This window comes from Notolabrus celidotus, chromosome 15, assembly GCF_009762535.1.
Source record: "Notolabrus celidotus isolate fNotCel1 chromosome 15, fNotCel1.pri, whole genome shotgun sequence".
Taxonomy (NCBI): domain Eukaryota; kingdom Metazoa; phylum Chordata; class Actinopteri; order Labriformes; family Labridae; genus Notolabrus; species Notolabrus celidotus.
The window spans coordinates 8,406,498-8,425,854 of NC_048286.1; the positions used below are offsets into that span (position 1 = coordinate 8,406,498).

General features: G+C 39.6%; 2 protein-coding genes across 9 annotated transcripts; one reads left to right on the forward strand and one right to left on the reverse strand.

Annotated features, from left to right (window-relative positions):
- The first annotated feature begins 1,111 nt into the window (after positions 1 to 1,111).
- On the forward strand, positions 1,112 to 6,000 carry LOC117826641 (excitatory amino acid transporter 3-like). The gene is given in 9 exon segments (XM_034702843.1): positions 1,112 to 1,131; positions 1,276 to 1,553; positions 3,106 to 3,217; positions 3,726 to 3,869; positions 4,317 to 4,424; positions 4,544 to 4,557; positions 4,560 to 4,665; positions 4,814 to 5,007; positions 5,861 to 6,000. Coding segments are annotated over 9 exon segments (1,116 nt in total).
- A 2,851-nt stretch (positions 6,001 to 8,851) lies between these two features.
- On the reverse strand, positions 8,852 to 18,951 carry fubp1 (far upstream element (FUSE) binding protein 1). Of its 8 annotated transcripts, XR_004633985.1 has the most exons (21): positions 18,786 to 18,950; positions 18,238 to 18,361; positions 17,561 to 17,596; positions 17,310 to 17,346; positions 17,177 to 17,223; positions 17,025 to 17,096; positions 16,883 to 16,940; positions 16,538 to 16,700; positions 16,331 to 16,429; positions 16,113 to 16,217; positions 15,922 to 16,024; positions 15,435 to 15,674; positions 15,140 to 15,300; positions 14,911 to 15,062; positions 14,503 to 14,579; positions 14,254 to 14,385; positions 13,897 to 13,971; positions 13,420 to 13,482; positions 12,109 to 12,269; positions 9,968 to 11,873; positions 8,852 to 9,491 (listed from the first exon to the last, which is right to left on the reverse strand). XR_004633985.1 is itself a non-coding variant. In XM_034702025.1 (20 exons), the coding sequence occupies exons 1-20, from the start codon at positions 18,876 to 18,878 to the stop codon at positions 11,865 to 11,867; spliced, it is 2,001 nt and encodes a 666-aa protein (XP_034557916.1). In that variant the 5' UTR covers positions 18,879 to 18,951; the 3' UTR covers positions 8,852 to 11,864. The 8 variants fall into 8 exon arrangements, 7 of the variants coding, with proteins under 7 accessions (XP_034557916.1, XP_034557918.1, XP_034557917.1 ...); XM_034702025.1 differs by having other exon boundaries at positions 8,852 to 11,873; positions 14,254 to 14,379; positions 18,786 to 18,951; XM_034702027.1 differs by having other exon boundaries at positions 8,852 to 11,873; positions 14,254 to 14,379; positions 18,271 to 18,361.
- Positions 18,952 to 19,357: the final 406 nt, after the last annotated feature.

Genomic DNA, 19,357 nt, shown 5'->3' on the forward strand with positions numbered 1-19,357 from the left:
TCAGAGAGGTTGTGAAAATATATTAATTAAAGCGGCATATAAATTCTAATTCACGAAAATTGCCTGGAATAACTCATCCACTTTCTAAATACCTGAATGAGTGGCAGCATGTTTATTATTTTTCACAGCTCCAGATAAGTCTTTAATAAAAAGTTGTCTAAAGCTAATGTTGTACAGAAGCCCTAAAAGGACATGATTAAATATTTTTTATCTTCTCAGTTTTCTAGAGATAACGAGTTAAATTTGTCGAGACACTCATCGACTTGACTTGCTTATGATAACAAATCTAAGACATGTTTACAAAAATCCTTCGTCTTCCTGAAAAGAATTATCTTGAGAAAACAAAGCTTGTTATATCAAGACCTCAAATTATTTTCCTCCTGATAATGGGATCATTGATCTCGTTTGATCCAGAGAACAAAGATTAGTTTTTTTGGTTTCGATCTTCAACCTGTAAGATAAAAATCTCAAACAAAATGTACTTTTATTCTTTACCTAGGCAAAATTTTCTAAACAGTGTTAATGAAAAAAAAAAACAATCAAAGAAACTAGGGATGTAAGGAAATATCGCAAGACAGTAAAAAAATCGGTATAAATGAGGGTGAATTAAAATCGATTCAACAAAACTTGTATTCCGATGTTATTTTTAAACAGTAGATGGCGCTACCTGCATTTCACTCCACTTGTTCAACATCATTAAGTATTGCGCTGATCTCTCCTCACTCGCTGACTTGAGCATAACAGACATGGCGTGCACACATTACAGCACTTTCTCACTGGTTTTAAACTATGTTTTTATATTGACTTACTGTAGGCTTTAGGTTATGTATTCATTTCTTTACTTTCAATAATCTGAATCAAAAAATGAAAAAGAATACGAGAAAAAACATATTTATTGCAACTGTCCATATCTAAGGACTATTTAAATTTTGGCTACAATCCAGTTCTCTTGAAAATAGTAATGAGAATCGTGAGTGAATCGTATCACGAACCAAAAATCAGGATTCGAATCGTGCATCCTTACATCCCTATTTAACACAGGGATAAACTTTTATAAAAACTGAAGAAGAATACACAATACATAAGACACAAAATCTACAGGAAATGCTGTATGGGGATTCCCAATTTGAGGTATATAAAAAAGGCAATAAATGAAACAAAACATGGCAGTTATGAAGTCTTGCCCAATCTACTGGATGTCTAATGATAATGGGATAGATAAAGCGGTGCTTTAAATGTTACTTTATATACAACTTTGTCACATGGTGCGAGCAGAACAATCTCCAGCTCAACTAAGGAGCTGATTGTTGACCTGAGGAGGAACAAGACACCAGTGACCCCTGTTTCCATCCAAGGGGCCAGTGTTGACATTGTGGAGGACTACAAGTACCTGGGGGTGTACTTGGACAAAAAACTGGACTGGGGCAGGAACACCAAAGCCGTCTACAAGAAGGGCCTGAGCCACCTCTACTTCTTGAGGATGAGGTCCTTCAACATCTGCAGGACGATGCTGGGGATGTTCTATGAGTCTGTGGTCCCTAGTGCTATCCTGTGTACTGTAGTGTGCTGGGGCAGCAGGCTGAGGGGAGCTGATGCCAGCAGACTGAACAAACTCATTCATAAGGCCAGTGATGTTGTAGGGGTGGAGCTTGACTCTCTGAAAGTGATGACAGAGAAGAGGACTCTGTCAAAATGTTTCTAAAGTTTTATTGTGACATGTCTGAGCTCAACCAAATGTACATCGGCTTTCCAGGAGAGATACTGATGCAGATGCTCCAGAGTATGACTGTTCCTCTTATTGTCAGAAGTGTGGTCACAGGGCGGTCGTTGGGATATTTTCTTACATTGATATCTGCTACTTCATGTTCTTATATGTAAAGTCTTAATAACTAAGAGACACTAGTGGCCTATTGGTCCTATTTCCCTGACACGTTCCTATTCACAACCTAATTGGGACTATTTGTTAAAAAAATTTGCTCAGATGAAGAAGGCACACTCTGTGGTAACTAAACACTGTTACCCAAGGGATGGGTAATTGTACCTGTTTAATTTGTCCATAGATGTTTTTTACTAAGTTCAGGTTTCACAATTTAAACAGATAGTTCAAATGTTGATAGTTCGTTAGAACATAATCAGCACATACGTGCCACACAACACATCTTAGAGGAGAGGTTTGTATTTTTGGATATAGCATCTTAAGGTGTTGTTTTGTTTGTTGGTTTACAGGTGTTTCTGGTCTTAGTACTGAAAGTTTCAGGAAAATCACTTTGCATACTGCTGCATACTTCATCTCAACCACTCTTTTGGCTGTAACCGCAGGTAGGAACAATGTTGGACTTGAACATTGTCAGATAGGTGCCATTTTTATTGGCACGGTGGCTTATGCAAAAGTCATGTTGTCTCCAAACACTATTCAACTTTGCAGTTCATACACACATAATCTGAGGACTCAGTCAATTGTTAGTTCAGGACAAAGTCAGTAAAACTGTGACATTATGATGTTGCATCAGCACCATGGACAGCTCTACAGTTAACCAACCAGCACAACAGCAGCAGCTCAGAGAGCATTATTCTACTCTCTTGCTTGTCTTTTACTTGACATTTGCAAACATTCATTGAATAACACCAAATATTTTACCATCCACAGAAGCCTTTTCATGGAACTTTTTAGAGAAAAAACAACTTGCACAAAAAATGATAGAACCAACATTGAGTGAGGCAGGTAAACACTTTACACAAATACGATACAATGTGACGGTGATCTACTTACGCTAGGGTGCTAGGGCTCAAGCTAAGTCCAATAAAACGACAGACATTTATTTGTACCGAGATTCTACCAAAAAACAGACGTGTATATTTATTGCCATGTGGTCATTTATTGCCTGAGGCAGATTTTTAGAAACGAAATGACAAGCAGATAAAAAAGTTTTTTTAGTCGCTCCCAAAGAATGTGTTAGCTGCAGTTCAAGCTTTCATGCTCCCATTGAAGTACCTCCAGTAGTGCTTACCTTTTCCATCATCTTTTAGCATAGATAACAATAAGAGATAAAAGAATGCTAAGTTCAGGTTTGGCCTCCTTTTTTATCTTTGCTCTATGTGTTGTAGGTTTAATATTGGTACTGATACTGATGCCAGGAGTTGCCTACTCCAAAAAAGGAACTGAGGAACACGATGAGGAGTCCTTGTTCACTTTTGGCGCACTGTTTGATCTCGTACGGTGAGAGGAAAAACTTATTGTAACATTATTGAATACAAACTCTGTGTGTCATGTGCTCTAACAAGTTACAAACAAACATGACATCAATGCTGCGTGTCGTGTGGTTTTACAACATTCACAGGCTTTACTGACATTGTGACTTTTGTTTGTTGTTTAAAGGAGCATCTTCCAACAAAACATGTTACGGGCATGCTTCAGTCAGGTATGCTCTCATTACACTGTTTATGTCCATTATTTACCTGTTATAATTATCATTTATCATGTTTTGATTTTTTCACAGTTCAAGACTAAAGTGGTGGAGTTGGAGATGGATGGAGATGAGCTAAATTCGAGCTTGGGAGACAGTAAATATTTAGTCCCTGTCTTGATGACTACTGTTTTACGAAGTTAATGTTAAAAAGGATTTTCTTCGATACATGAAATTGCTCTCAGAACCCTTTTATTTATGATTTCTCTGACTTTTTACAGAACAACACAGAAGTACAGATTGTTGGGTACCATGTTGAAGGAGCCAACACTGTGGGCCTGATTGCCTGGTCTCTTTTTATTGGCCTGTACCTAAACAGGATGGGAGAGGAAGGGGAGATCCTTGTAGAGGTCCTCACTGCCCTCAACAAGGCCACATCAAATCCATCTTCAACCTGATACTTTGGTAAGTGGAACAACACACCATAAAACTCGGGCGTCCCTTTCTCTATATTTAGAAGCAGGGTAGAAGTCTCATTTTGGATATATTTCAGCTATAACTCTCTATAGTCAGACTGAAATCAATAAATGAAATGCTTTTACAGAAAAATCATACATTTCTGTGGCTGTCGAAAAGTCAAAAGTCCTTTCTACTTTCCTACTCTTTTTCCTATGTGTAAACTCCGGCACTTTGTCTTCCACAGGCTAGTAAAGCTATGAGCTTAGAACAGCGGAGAAGATAGTTTGACTAAGTTACCCATGAAAACTTTGTTGTTCTTTCGCTCCTACATTTGCTCTTGAACAAAAACAATGTTTTTGCTGAGTATTTTATCATTTGTTTTTGTTTTACCGTGGTCCATTTCTCTTAGGTTTGTATTTTCATACATTATTCATCTCATGGTTTCTTTTCTAGCTACCTGCCAGTTGGTGTCATGTTCCTGATCACAAGCCATGTGGTTGTAGTGCATGACTGGGAAACTACCTTCCAACTTGTTAAGTTCATGGCAGTGGTTCTTCTTGGGTATGTTCACCTTACTGCTTTAGCACTGTTCACTGGTCTGAGTGCAGATACTTAACAACTCTTCTTATTGGTTTCTGACTCTCTAAAATACAGTATGTTTTTCATGCGTTGTGTTTCAGGCTTGCTGTCCACGGGTGATACTTCTTCCTCTGATCTACTTCCTGTGCACCAGACGTAGTCCCATGAGTGTGATCAACGGCATCAGTCCTGCCTTACTGGCAGCACTCCTCACTTCATCCAGGTAAGATGCAACAGATGTGCAACGGTTTGACATCACAGAGAGCTGTGCATGGTGAAATAGTGTTCCTCGTCAAGTGGTTTTTTTTGATAGGTATACATTTACAACTTTTCATAGGTGCAGTGAATATCAAACATTGTGTCTCTCCTAGCTCTGCCACACTGCCGCACACTTTCAAGTGCTGTGAGGAGCGGATCTGGATAGGCAAAAGAATCACTCGCTTGATGCTGCCCATTGGGACAAACATCAACATGAATGGAACTGCACTCTATGAAGTGGTCGCCACAGTTTTCATCGCCAAACTCAACTATATCCATCTGAACCTGGTCCAGTTGATCACTCTTTTGTAAGCATACTATGAACCTTACCCTGTTCCCGCTCTGCCTGTTATAGCTACAGTTGTTAACATTTGTATGTAACAATGAACCTTTAAGAGAAAGTGACTTGAAAATTAAGGATGAACGATATGGGATTTTTTGCCTCTACCCGATATTTTTGCAACTCATTTAGCCGATTACCGATACCGATATTTTTTTATTTCCCACACACCTAATTGCAGAGATCATCAATTCTCTTCTGTATTGGATTTAGCGTACAGTATTATGGTGATACTCTTATAACATTTGTTATGTCATTTTCATTTTTTGTGCAAAATAAGAAAAATACCAATATATTTATTTATGACAATTGCTTTCAAACAAAATTCATAAAAAAAGAGACATCCTACTTAAAACTTGGATGATGCTCTCCCTGAGACAATCATAACAATATTCACAAACAGGGCAAATTTGGGCAATTTCACATTTGACATAGTAAGTAAACCTAACCTCTATTCACAGGGAACATGTGAAAAGTGCAACTGTACAGCATTAAACCCAAATTAAATAAAATGGTTTACTCTTTGACTGTAAATGTGCCTAAATTAGTCAGCTACATGTACCTTACAGACTGCTGCTTAAATTCAAATCTAACATCAAACATGAGCCCAACATGTGTGCAGCAGCCCATTAGTTTATCAGTTAATTATATCAGCAGATATCGGCGTGTTGGCAGATATCTGATAGTTCATTTTAAATCCAATATTGGCCGATGCTGATAACGTGCCGATTATATCGTGCTTCCCTATTGAAAATGTTAGATACAATGTTATATTACTTCCCTCTGAAACATACCAAATGGTGTCCATTTTGGATGTGCACAGTGACAGCAGCAGTGTCCAGCGTAGGAGCAGCAGGAATCCCAGCGACTGGAGCAGCAACCACTCTCTTTGTCTTGACAGTGGTTGGTTTGCCTTCAAAGGAGGCCACCATTCTGGTGGTCATAGAATGGATCCTGTAAGTTTTATTTGTTTCTTGGTTTGTATTACCAAGTAAACATTTGTAGCACCATCACAATTGAGAGATATTTAGCATATAAAGAGAAAGAGCATATATTATTATAGTTACAAATAACCTTTTAATGCAACAGTTTAAGGAGGCCAACAGATCTATTTCAATACAAACATAGACTGTGCTTTGCTTTCACATCTCTTTTACTGTTTGAAATGAAAGAGAATTATGAGAAAGATCATGCTAACACAGCTCAATTATGACCTTTTTATCTTCATTCAGAAACTATTAGCAGTGCGTTTCACATCAACATTGTGTGAAAGACACTGTAAGGGAAAGTAAGTTCATTCACTGGAGTATTTTCTATAAGGAGCCCACTTTTTACATATTTTTATTTTAGAAAACACTGCCTCCAGCAGCAGTAATAAAGGCTGCAACCAAACGTCTGAAGCTAATGTAGCCTATAAATGTATCACTAATAGCAGTGCTGGTTTACCCACTGAAAGACTGAGATATAAGAGGTTTAGGAATACAGACTTTTTTGGTAAAGGATTGGCTTTTGTTGTATTGTGTTGGAACTGAATAATTTGATTCAAAGCGCATTGATTCAAATCTGTGTGTGTTTTAATTGGGTAGATTTGACCCAACATTTAGCTGCAGTCAATAGAGCCTGTTTTGCAGCTTACTTTTCCTTCATTTAGACTCCAACACATGTACAACAGATGGGGTTTAGGCTTAAAATACTGAATAGAAAACTTGAGGTGTAACTTACTTTGTTCTATTTCATTTCTATTTTGTTTATTCTAAATAGAAAATGTAAACAATTTAAATCAAGCTAAATTGTTATTCTAACTGGTTTTAACAGATGACATCACATCACTCCTGTCCTTGCTTCTCTCCACTGGCTTCCTGTGCGTTTTAGAATAGATTTTAAGATTTTACTGACCACTTTTAAAGCTCGCCTGGGTCTCGCACCAAAGTACATTTCAGAAATGCAAAAAAATGATGAGCCATCTTGCGGCCTTAGATCTTCAGGTGAAGCATTTTTGGTCGTTCCATATTGGAGGCTCAAATTTAAAGTGGATCGAGCTTTCCTCGACTTTGGAACGATCCCCTGAGGAGATAAGGCTCAACAGAGTCAGTGACATCTTTTAAATCTCTTCTTAAAACCCATTTTTACAGACTTGCTTTTGTGACTTCATCCTTCTAACTGATTGTACTTCCATTTCATTCTTTTCATTTTTTATCCCACTAATTAATTGTTTGGAATTTGATTTGATTATTTATTGTTTCATTTTTTTCCATTTATTCTTTTAATGTTCCTAATTTATCCTCTTCACTTTTTCTAATGTTCACGATGTGATGTCGTCCTCTTATTCTGAAAAATTATTTTATTGTCCTTTTAATGCTTATCCATTTTTATTTATTTATTTATTTATTTTCATGTGCTCCTTTCACATTTAGTATGGGAGGAAAATTATTAGATACATTTTATTTTCTCCGTTTCCTCATTATCTCAAGAAAACAGAGCTTGTTATATTAATAATTTCATTTGTAGATCACTTCAAAAACCAAGTTACAATGTGCTTCACATAGGCAGCAAAATAAAACAGGCAGTTCATAAAAACACAAGTCAAGATAAAGAAATAAAACATTCTAAAATACAAAATTCCCCTCAAAGAACTATAAAGGAATAAAACTCCTTTAAAATATATTTCTTAAGATGGTTAAAATAAAACTAAACAAAATTAAATTTCAGATAAAATCAGGAAAGGCTCTCCAATAAAAGCATGTTTTCAGAAGAGATTTAAGAGAGCTCACTGACTCAGCAGACCAGATCTCCTCGGGCAGATTGTTCCAGTGTCAGACCCCTCCCTGTGAACACCCCGTCCTCTTTCGTTTTCATTTTTGTATTTGGACACACAGGCAGTTCCAAATACAACTCTGCCCGAGGATCTCAGTGCATGCCTCGGCTCATAGGGTACTAAGAGGTCTGTTATATAGCTCGGAGTAAGTCCATGTGGAGCTTTAAAAGTAATCAGTAAGATCTTAAAATCAATTCTAAAAGAGCCAGAGCCAGGAAGCTAAAACCAGAGATATGGTCGTATTTTTGGTTCTGGTTAAAACCCTGCTAGCCGAGTTCTGTAGTTTGGAGACAATCAAGGGATTTTTTTTGTGCAGTCAGCTAAAAAGACTGTTACAGTAGTCCAGGCGTAATTAGATAAAAGCATTTAAAATCAGGTGTCTTTAATTGTTAAATTATCTTTAGATAACGAGAAAAAGAAGTTGCAATCCTCAGAAAACTAGTGAAATTAACTCGTTATCTTGAGAACACAGAAAATAAAATGTATTCCTTTTAGGGCCTCTGTAATTTTGGCTTTCTGGAATATGGATATCAGGTCAGACATACAATAGGTGTAGGTATTTTCAGTTTGTCTCATTTAGATTAGTTCTACTTAAAATGTATCCCACAAAAAGAAGATTCAAAACAGATACATGCCTGGTTTTATTTCACCCAATTACTGGAAGAATGGAGAATTATTTCATGAGGACTGGTCGGCCTTTCAAGACAGCAACAAGTGGATAACTGAAGTTCTGCAGTATTTGCATTCAAGTCCTGCCTCTGAGAAAGAATATTTTCTAGGGGGGTCAGGCCACCTTTCTGGATCCACCCCTAGGAAGAGGAATTAATACATTATTTTAAAGACAAACAAGACATAAGGTGGCTGTTTTTTGCAACATCTGTATATTTACTTTGTTTTTTAAATAAACAGGGTGGTAACAATGTGAGATTTGTTTAACTTAGAGCAGATTGATCCAAAGTCTCTCTGCATTAAGAAATAAAACACAATTTAAATCAATCCAGTTTATTTGTTACAACTTTATTAATGAACATGGCAACAGCTTAAGTCAGAACAACTGATTCAGAAAAAACAAAAACCAATATTGGATAATATACACAGCACATGAAACCTTTTTACCTCTAAGGCATGCTCCTTGTATTCTTCTACACCCCTATGAACAGAGTGAACAGCCCCAAACAAACATTATGTGACCCTTTAACTACAGATAAGTGATTTAAACTGATAACCCCAAAAATTTACCGCCAATAAAAGTGCATATGTAATTGAAAAGTACATCGGTTCCTGTCCTCGTCCAACTTTCTAAAGCACATTCCCCCACTGACGAAAAGGTTATTAACGAAGGCATTCAAGCAGTTTAAGGAAACAACCATCAGACTAATCTAAATACACTATGGCATCATGTTAAACAACAAAACAGTCAATCCGAGCAGGAAAAACAGAACTGACCAAAACTTTGCAAATCACAGAATTCAAATTTCATTGCGTTGCTGTGTTTATATTTTTTTTACCTTATCACTGGAGCTCTTGAACGGTCTACGTTCAGCAGTGGGATTGACTCAAAGGATTCCTCCTTTTGGGGACAAACTACGACAGGGCCTGATTCTATGACCTAAGCTTGCAGCATCATCCTCCAACACTGTGAGCGAGAAGTGAAGGCAGCAGCGTTTCAATAGGAGATTTGCACTGCACTTTGAGGGCAGATTCACACCACGACAGAGAATCAATCATGTATTTCAACGGCTTTTTATGAGCTTGCGGATTTACCACATTGCTAAAACTTCTGACATGGCATGCAGTTTTAAAAAACCAGTCAGGACTTACCAGGATGCAAAGATTAAGGCTAATATCAAACCATACGACAAACACATTTCCTTAGTGAGCCTATGCAACGACTTTTCTTGGTGAAGTCACTTTAACGTCATGTAACAAGTCATATCATGCAGTTCATTCAGAGAAATCAGATCAGCTTTAAAGGGCTACTTAGATATCCTGAACATTTCTATCAGCAAAAATGCATTGAGGGCATATTAAAGACACAGGTAAGCATTTCTTTGCATGTCATAATGGTCATGTCACTGGACAAAAACACTGGTTTCCTTAGGTTTCGCTTACCTGTGTAATTGCAGCAGAACCTAAGGTGCAAGGTCTGGGACGACACTGCAAAGATCAGATATATAATCGCACTGTTTGCCATCAGTGAACAATGCAGTCAAATATTTGTTTTTTCCTCTTTGATCTTTAAATCAACAGCCTCATTCAGTAAATATCATCAAAACTGAGCGAGTCAAAGCACTTCCAAGAACTAGCATTCAACATGCTCATATAAAGGATATCAAAGTAAGAATGGCAGAAACCTAGGCATGCTACACTGGAGATAATGCAAGAAGACTTTAGTGAGCAATAAATGGCATTTTTTAACTTAACAGTCTCGACTAGACAATGGCACTTAGCAGGTCAGGTGTTCAGAAACGTATGACACTACATGGACATCTTGGAAAAACAGTTTCTACCATCATCAATGTGACACAGTGCTGACATTAAAACCCTCAGTTCAGAAATCCAACTTTCACTGAAATGCTACCAACACAAAGGGACTATGAGATCTACATGAGCATCAACATACTGTGAAGGTTCAAAGTCTGAATGATATGCTGTCACACAAGGGGAAAGCAGTCTCAGAAACATGTGGTACAAGTATCCAAAGTACTATTCCTCTCCTCAGTACATTTCATACTTACCCAGAGACAAAGGGAAAATATTTGCAATTGTTTTTTAACAAAAATACTACAAGTGTTGCAGATCAAAGAGCATCAAAAAGACGAGTATCTCTCAAAAATCAATCACAGTATTGTACTTACAGTATAGGAGGGCTCAACTGATGGATGAGGACTGCTTAGCCACCCCGTCCCTACAACATCTACGTTCTTAAACTGGTGAAAACTAACAGAATGGGCACAGCAAAAACGACTTTTTGCAGCAATGTTTTTATATTAAAAAAACATTCTTTAAAAAACATTTTCATACATGTCAGTACGCAGTTTGAAAAAAAGGGCATGACATACTTTCAATGCATTTTTCGATACAGTGACAAATTTACCTGACTGTCCTGGAAAAAGAATAGCACAAAAAATGTGTAACACTAAAAACATTTCTTGCAACCACGTTTTTGTTTTTCTGAGAACATGTTAAGGAAATACGTGCTTACCGCTTTTCTAAACTTGCCTGTGGAGGAGGAAGTGTCTATCAAGGCAAAATACAGTGCATACTACCTCAACAATGTCAGCAAACCAAGCAGAACTTTTTAAAAAGAGGGCCACAGCAACGCAGTTAATGCATGAGATACCATACACACACACCTGTCCACTTTCTAATGACAAACATCTGTCTATTGCTAAATCAGAGCAAAGTCAGTGTAAAAAAAATCAGCTATAAACAAGGACGTTTGTTGATCTGAACCACTCGGGATCACTGCACGCACATAATGTATCTAAAGAGCCTTATAGACAGTTGGAGAGAGACAGGACAGCACAACCTTTTTGGACATTAAAACCCACACATGGCCTGCATTTCAAACTTTACCCCCTTACAACTAAAACATACAGAATTCATGTCCACCTTTTTGGTTTTTAACCACCCCAACTTACCAACACAGGAGGTTTCAGTTTGTTTTATTGCAAAAACACAACAGGCAAATAGCATTTTAAAACTGAGATGATTTACATGGTAATGTCTACAGTTTAATAAACATGAGTTCTAACCACATTTAATGTAGATACAGGGCTGGAATGACCATATGTATAATTACCTCACTAAAAACAAAGCATTTACAAGAAAAACAAAAACAAAAAAAAAGAAAATGAAAGAGGACGTGTTCGCCGGGTAATCTGCCATCTATGTGAAACTTTTCAAACCAAGGAAATTTAAGATCTTCATCAAGGCGTCTGCATCCAAACATTTAACAAAGGATTTTGTTTCGACAATGTAGCATTTACTTTATGTCCACTTCACATTACTGGCCCTGTGCAAAGAAATACATAGAAGATACATTGCATGTTAACAGCAGAAACAGTGGACTCAGCTTCCCAAAATAAAAGTTAACATCCTGTTTATGGAAGGAAGGGTTTTTGGTTAAGTGTGTGAAGCTGCTCGATCACTGGAGCGCCTGTAAAACCTGAGGGAGCAAGGGGGGTTACGGCACGACAAGCAATTGATATTCAGTGGATGTGGAGAGCAGATTCTTATCGGGGGTGTACCTGAGGGGCTTGTGGGGCTGCTCCCATCGACTGAGGGTTGGCTGTGCCGTAATACGCGGCCTGCTGACGGTAGTACTCCGCCCAGGCAGCACTGTAGTCTGGTTGGCCTCCTGGCTGAGAGGCTGCTGCTGCCGCTGCTGTGGCCTGAGGGGCGGCTTGACCTGAGTGGGTGACAACAGAACTGGTTGGTTCACTCGCCAGTATCGGCAGTTTCACCCGTTTGTGTGCATGACGACAACAAAAACTGTCGTCAATACTGAAGCTCATCTGCTTCTAACACATTCAGTTCAAACAAGGCTTTGTATTAATATTTATAAGAAGGGGAACGAACCCACCACCATTTTCTCAAAGTGGCAGGACAGAAACCTTCTGCCTTTCTCTTGGGTGGCTGAGGGAGCAGCCACTCTACTCTAGAGGGCCGCTAGAGAAGCACAGCCACCCTTGAACAGTACAAACATTTATACTTACAAAGCAGACTGATCTATTAAAACTGTTATCCTTACAGATGACAATAATCTTCAGGAAAGCAAAGGATTGTTTAGAAACGTGTCTTAGATTTGTTATTTAAAGTCAGTCCAGGTGGATGGTAGACGTACTACTCAATTATCTATGACTTGCTCCTGGACAACATCCAGGCTTCTGAACCCAACTCCCCTCTCTGAGTGAGCTCACGAACATTTGAGAGTGTGAAGCCGCAAAAAATGTAAACAATGCTCGACAGTGATAAGAAGGCACCAATATGTCAACTATATAAATTGTGCATTTTTAGATTGTAAATAGTGAGTATTGAATTATTTTTGTTTTTTTTACTATTTTGTCATTGATGGTCTTGTTAGTTTTTGTAGGTCAAAAAGAGGAGTTCACTTTAGATTTTCTTCGTTTTTTTGGCTTCTAAAAACCTTTGCAGAGGCTTTAACTGTTCTATTCAGTGAACAGTAACTCTTAATTGACTGGTCAGAATTACATTTATATTCTAATTGAACTGTTTTCATTGGTACTTTATCAAACATACTCACAATTGTATTCAATATCACCAGGACCAAACCAAATTCAAACTTATTTTCCTTAACTTGTGTTCAGTTTGTATTTTTGATTTAGAGACAAAGCTCAAAGTACTGCACTTTAACCTTGTAGTTTCTGGTTGTTTTTGTTGCTTAAAGATCAAAACACATCAGTAAATCAGTTCAGTGTAAAAGGGGCATTTGTTCACTGTGTATCTTTAACTTTAGTTCAATCAAATGCAAAAATAATATATTTGGATGAGAGGTTAAAATGTTAAGAGCGATTGCTGCATGAAGTGGGATCCCTCACCTTGTTTTTTGTAATACTCCTCCCAGGCCTTCGTGTAGTCCTGAGGTTGTTGACTCTGTTGACCTGCAAACAGAAGAACAAGGTGTGAATGCAACAACGTGCTAAAAGAAACCAGAAACAAACTCAAAACATTTGATTGATGAAAACATTTCATCTGTTATCTCTAAACATTCAGTGGCAGTAAAACACTCATGGCACAACCTTGAGTATTGATGAAACCCTAAAATAATCTGAAATATAAGCTGCTCTAAGCTAATTAAAGGTGGTTCTGTGTCGACAGCTCAGTCCTGTTGATAGTCAAAGTGTTGCAGTCTAAACAGCACAGGGGTTCAATGTAAAAACAAAGTGGAGGCACAATGAAAAGGCTCCACAGCAGGCCAGCAAATACCCAGACCTGAAAAAGAAGCTGATTGAACCCCCAGCGGCTGTTTAGACTGCCTTGTGTTAATAGGTGTACACTGAAGCTACGTAGTATACCAGTTTTCTTGTAATATTCCTCCCAGGCCTTGGAGTAATCTGCCTGTCCACTCTGACCTGCAGCCTGTGGGTCACCTGTTAAAAAGAGCGGTACTTGTATTTAGTGAAGCATTCTCAGCAGTTTGTCCTCCACCTGCCTGGGTCGAGCTGCTGAGGAAAACTATCCTTTCCCTGGGGTAGCATAAAAAAATGTTTAAAGAAAAAAGTACATTTAAAAGGTTAAAGGTTAAATCCAGCCAACTCGTCTCCAGTTAGTGACGACAGGAAGACGTGAGCACAGAACACTACGGCACCTACACTACTCTACACTCGTCTAAACAGTTTCTGCTTCTTCTAGAGGAGAAACACGTCAGTTACCTTGGCCGTTGGCTTGAGTCGTGCCGGGAGCTCCACCTGTCGGGGTCATGGGAGCCTGAGGCTGCTGGCTGTACTGAGCGTAGTAGGCTGCCCAGGCAGCCGCATTGGCATCGGCCGCGGCTTTATCTGGACATAAACATTCAAACACAGTCTTCTTTATAATAACAGATAAGAGGGAAACACTCACAGATCTTTAATTTGTCAACATTAATGTGAAACTGTCTAACGTCAACAGCAGCAGGTACTCACTAGGATCAGGCTGTCCCTGCTGCCAGTGTGGGTAGCCATTGCCCCATCCCTGAGGCTGATAAGGCGCAGGTGGACCGCTAATGTAAGAAAACAGAACACATTAACTTTCCACACCTTCACTTGTCTCTCTGTCCTGCTACAGATTTATACACTCCAACAGGTTGAGTCTATCATTATTGGAGTCATTTCTGATTCGGTCTTGATGCCTGTGCTACTGAAAGATAGAAGGAAACATTATCTACCAACTAAACTTCACACTGAATACCAGTCATTAATCAGGCTGTGATCCGTCTGACCTGCAGGACTGCCAGAAGCTCATCATATTCAGTACTTCCAGACCTGCATACAGTTTGTTTTATAACAGCTAAACAAATTAAATCAAATCAAATCTAAAAACATGGTACTTACTGAGGTCCTGGAGGTCCCTGGTTGTATGGTCCAGGGTTGTATGGACCCATGGGAGCCCCAGGGGGTCCAGGTGGCCCAGGAGGACCATGTGGGCCTGGGCCTCCATGTGGACCAGGGGGGCCATGTGGCCCACCCATTGGAGTGACTGGACCCTAAAAATAGAACAGACTCCAGTCAGTAAACAACTCTATAAAAGCACCTCGACACAAACAAGCATCTTCAGACATACCCCGATCTTCTCCTCCACCAGCTGCCGGGCGTAGTCGATCTGTTGGGGGGAGCCGCGGACTGTGAACATTTTGATGTTTGGGTCAGCATTGGGAGGAGGGTTCCTCTGCAGCTCGATCCTGGCCCCAGACTGCTGGCTGATGCCTTTGATTGTCTCACCACCTGAAGAGACCGGAAACAAACATCAGTAACAACAAAAAAATTCTCCTTGTTGATTCCCCAGCTACATTTAACCCACTATAAACCCCCAGTGCTCGGTGTTTGAAGTTTGGTTGCCATCGTTTCCCAGCACTCACCTTTCCCAATGATAAGGCCAGTCTTCATGGTTGGGACGGTGAAGGTAAACTCCTGCAGGCCACCAGGGGGGCCCATGTTCCAGTTTCCCTGCCCGCGACCACGACCCCTGCCTCCACCGTGTCCAGGGGGACCGCCGGCTTGTACACTCCTCAGCAGGTCTGAGATGATCTCTGCTGCGTGCTGCGCCTGGTCAGGAGGGCCCATGATCTGTGCTATCCTGTCAGGTGTGCTGCCATCATCTGGAGGGAAGAAATAGGACGCGTGAGTCATAATAACTAATGTGCGGCTACTGTGCAGCACTCTACTACATTCAGGACTCTCCTTTGTTGCTCATGTTCAGGTCTCAGATAAGATAAGGGTTGGGGTTATACATCAGCTCTTCAGCGTGGTGCATGAGTTTCATCACAGACCATACACATTTTCATTTGTGCCTAAATGACGTAATTTTTGGTCATGGTTAGTCATTTTTTAAAAACTCAGTCTTACCTGGTTTGAACTGAATCCTGACACCCGTGTCATTCTGGATTTTCTTGATCATCTCTCCATTTCTGCCAATCACAATTCCTACGGCGAAGCGGGGGACAGGAACCTGAAGGATGGCAGAAAACAAAGTTCAGAGACGGATTCAAAACACTAAAATCCAGGAGCGAAAAGAAAAAGGCACAGCAAACACTTACATCTAAGCTATCTCCTCCATTGCTTCCAACACGTGAACCATACTCCCCCCTCTGCTCCCTGAAGCCCTGATCTCTGATCAGTTCCATCACCATCTCTTTGGCTTGCTGAGGAGAACAGAAAGAACAACTCATTATGTCATGACTCTCTTAGTCTCCCTCCCACACCAGGGGTGAGTCATATCTCAAAGAAAAAGTTAGAAATGAATCATCTCCCTCACCTGGACTTTAAAAGGTTCTCCTGAAATGCGCAGCGGTTTGTCTGCACCTGTGTTCTGGGGTCCATCTTGGATCATGACCATCTTTACTCCGGCTCTTTCCTGCAGGTAAATAGAGAAGCCAAATAATGTCACCATTGTGTCTTGGTGCCACCGTCTGACCTGCTGAAACAACAGTAGTCACTACTCAAACGCTGATTTTATGCTTACCTGGAGGCTTTTGATGGTTTCTCCCCCTTTCCCAATGACGAGCCCAGCTTTAGAGGCAGGGACCATAATCTCCTGGACAGTCATTCCTGGGCCGTCGTTGTGATTGAATGCTGGAGCAGGACGCCCCTTCTCTACTATCTCTGTTAGTAGTCTCTTTGCACTCCTGATGGAGGGGTAGAGTTTTTGAAATGGACAAAACATCAACCAATTGCAAGTTTAATGCCTCTTCAAATCAAGTGGTTGTGATCCTTTTCTATTTAATGTAACCTCAAAAAGGTATCTCCAAAACATCAATGTGCTTGAAAAACGTAAAAGGGAGCGATCATATCTAAAATCTTTACTTACTGGATAGAGTCTGGTCCTCCTGTTAATGTCACTGACCTATCTGGCATGCCCCCGCTATCTATAACACAGGGGGAAAAAGTGGTGCATTAGAACAATACAACTTTAACCATAAGACAATCAATGATACCAGATATTAGCTCACCAGGTGCAATCTGTATTTTACATCCAGACTCCTGCTGCAGACGTGAGATTTGTTCCCCTCCTCTTCCGATGACTGTGAGAGAAAGACGTGTTACCTCCAAATAATAAATCAACAATAGTGAGATGTTTTTCTTTGTTCTGATGAATACTTACTGAATCCAACCATCCCATCGGGAACTTTGAATTCCTCAGATATTGACCTGAGAACAACAAAATGGATCAGTGTGAGTTTTGTGGAAAATGGTTAAATGAGGAGGAAATAATCAGATTGTATTTAAGTATTCACCTTGGTGGGCCTCCCATACCTCCCATTGCTGAGAAGGCTGGTGGGGAAAAAAGAAAGACATCACATCACTTCATGAGAAGATCACACCAACCTCACTGGTTTCATCTATGCACCTTTTTCTAGTATGGCAATTACAGTCTAATTTCCTCAGATGGGAATGATCAACAATTACAGACACCTTTAATATTAAAGTGAAACCTCACACGAAGGTCTCACTTCTACAACTACAGCTAACTAATAAGGCCACTTACCGTCATTGGTGGCCACTTTCTTTGTCTCTGGTTGGTCTGTGAAGACATGACACAATAACCAGTATAAATATCCATCCTATCAACCAGCTCATTACTAGCAGTGTTCTTCCAGCTTAAGGTCACCCGTAAGCATTACAGGAGAGCCATTAAATGAGTGAGAAGCCCAGGGTTGAATATCCCTAGATTACCTTTATAATACTTTCACCAAAGACAGAGTGAGATTCTGATCTAACTGATGTAGTAAAGCAAAGCTGAAACCAACAAGGACACAACTTTTACATGTTCTATGAGTGCTTTTAGAAATTCCCACAACCAATCCCAGAGTTTTTAACACAATTGAAAAGTAAATATTTGTTTTAAATACATTTCAATCAGCAGGCACTGATTCTACACAGCTGTGGGGACAGAATTAAAACATCAACCAGGTTTTCGATCATGCAACTACTTAAATATGCAGGAAAAAGAAAGTGTGCAATTTAAAAGAACAGCTTACATGGTTAGTGGTAAGGCACAGTGAAAAAAAATCACGAGTTAAACATGATTTAGTTTAAGAAGAACATTTAACTTGTAATGTTATAGCAGCCGAGTACATCTTTAGACACATAACTTTGCACAGCTGAAAACATTGGCAGGCATTAACTATCTAGACTTGCATTGAATCGATTTGAGCCACTGACCGATATTCAGGTTAGGCATGGGAAAATACCCACCAGCGTCCTCCAGGGGCCTTTTCTGGCCTCCGTAGCCGAATTCGTTCGATGGGGGTGCCGCTACTCCGTCACCACCAATCTTGGCTGCAATCTGAGACATAAAAATCACATTAAAAACACGTTTAAAGGTTATTTTTTGCGGTGTGTATGCGTGATGTGAGGATACACACACAGGTTGGCTGCGGCCTACACATCTGCGCGGAAGTCTCACCAACAAAGGAAGCTGAATACTTCCACTATTATAATACATTCCGATTTAAACACACAGTAAGATATTTAGAAAGTGTTACTACTTGATAAAGTTGATTTCAGAACTGAGCTGTGTTCGCTTCTTTGTTTGTATTTCGGTGTGTTTTTCGATGTGGCGTAACATTCTCCGTTTAAGCTAGCTGTTCCTCGTTCTTTAGCTTAGCCCGCCGTGGTGCAGTTTGTAACGGCAGATAAAGAAAAGCTGACATAATCCTCCTGTTTTCACCTCTATTATTCACTTCAAATCATGTAGAAAGTATTCTTACCTGTCTTGCTCGCTGCAGAGCGTCTTTAAAAGCGTCGTTCATTCCACCACCGGCGTTAGAGGACGGGGGAGCCACGCTGCTGTAGTCAGCCATATCTGCTGCTGCTGTTCTCCTCCTCGGCGAGACAAGATGGCGGCTTTCACTCACGGGATGTTGACGCCAAATCTCGCGGCAGACTGTGTTCTCGCGATAACGAGGGACGAGGCTTTGCTTTGTCCCCAATTTCCCTTTACACCGTTTTTTTAAAATACATCTACTCTTTTTTAATTGCAGATCTTATTGGCCTTCAAAAGTAAAAGTGTTTAACTTTTCGTTCGCTGTATGTTTTACGGAAGTGGATTAGGGCCACTGAAAAAAAACAAACAAGGTCCACTATATATATATATATATATATATATATATATATATATATATTTTATGTTTTTGTTCTGAGAAAAAAGTCAGATATCTTTAAAAAAAAAAAAAGGGCAGAATTCTGCCTTTTTTCTCAAAAAAAAAAACATTTAAAAAATAAATCGGACCTTTTTTTTTTTTCTGTCACCCTAATTCTCCTCCGTAAAGCTAGTTTTAAG

What these genes read in the sequence shown, in the direction of transcription:
- fubp1 (XM_034702024.1), bottom strand. Translation starts at nt 18,878, where the DNA reads ATGGCTGACTACAGCAGCGTGGCTCCCCCGTCCTCTAACGCCGGTGGT. An exon ending in GAGAACCTTTTAAAGTCCAG is followed by an intron (nt 16,218 to 16,330) that starts GTGAGGGAGATG and finishes TGTTCTCCTCAG; the next exon opens with CAAGCCAAAGAGATGGTGAT. An exon ending in GGAATATTACAAGAAAACTG is followed by an intron (nt 13,483 to 13,896) that starts GTATACTACGTA and finishes TTCTGTTTGCAG; the next exon opens with GTCAACAGAGTCAACAACCT.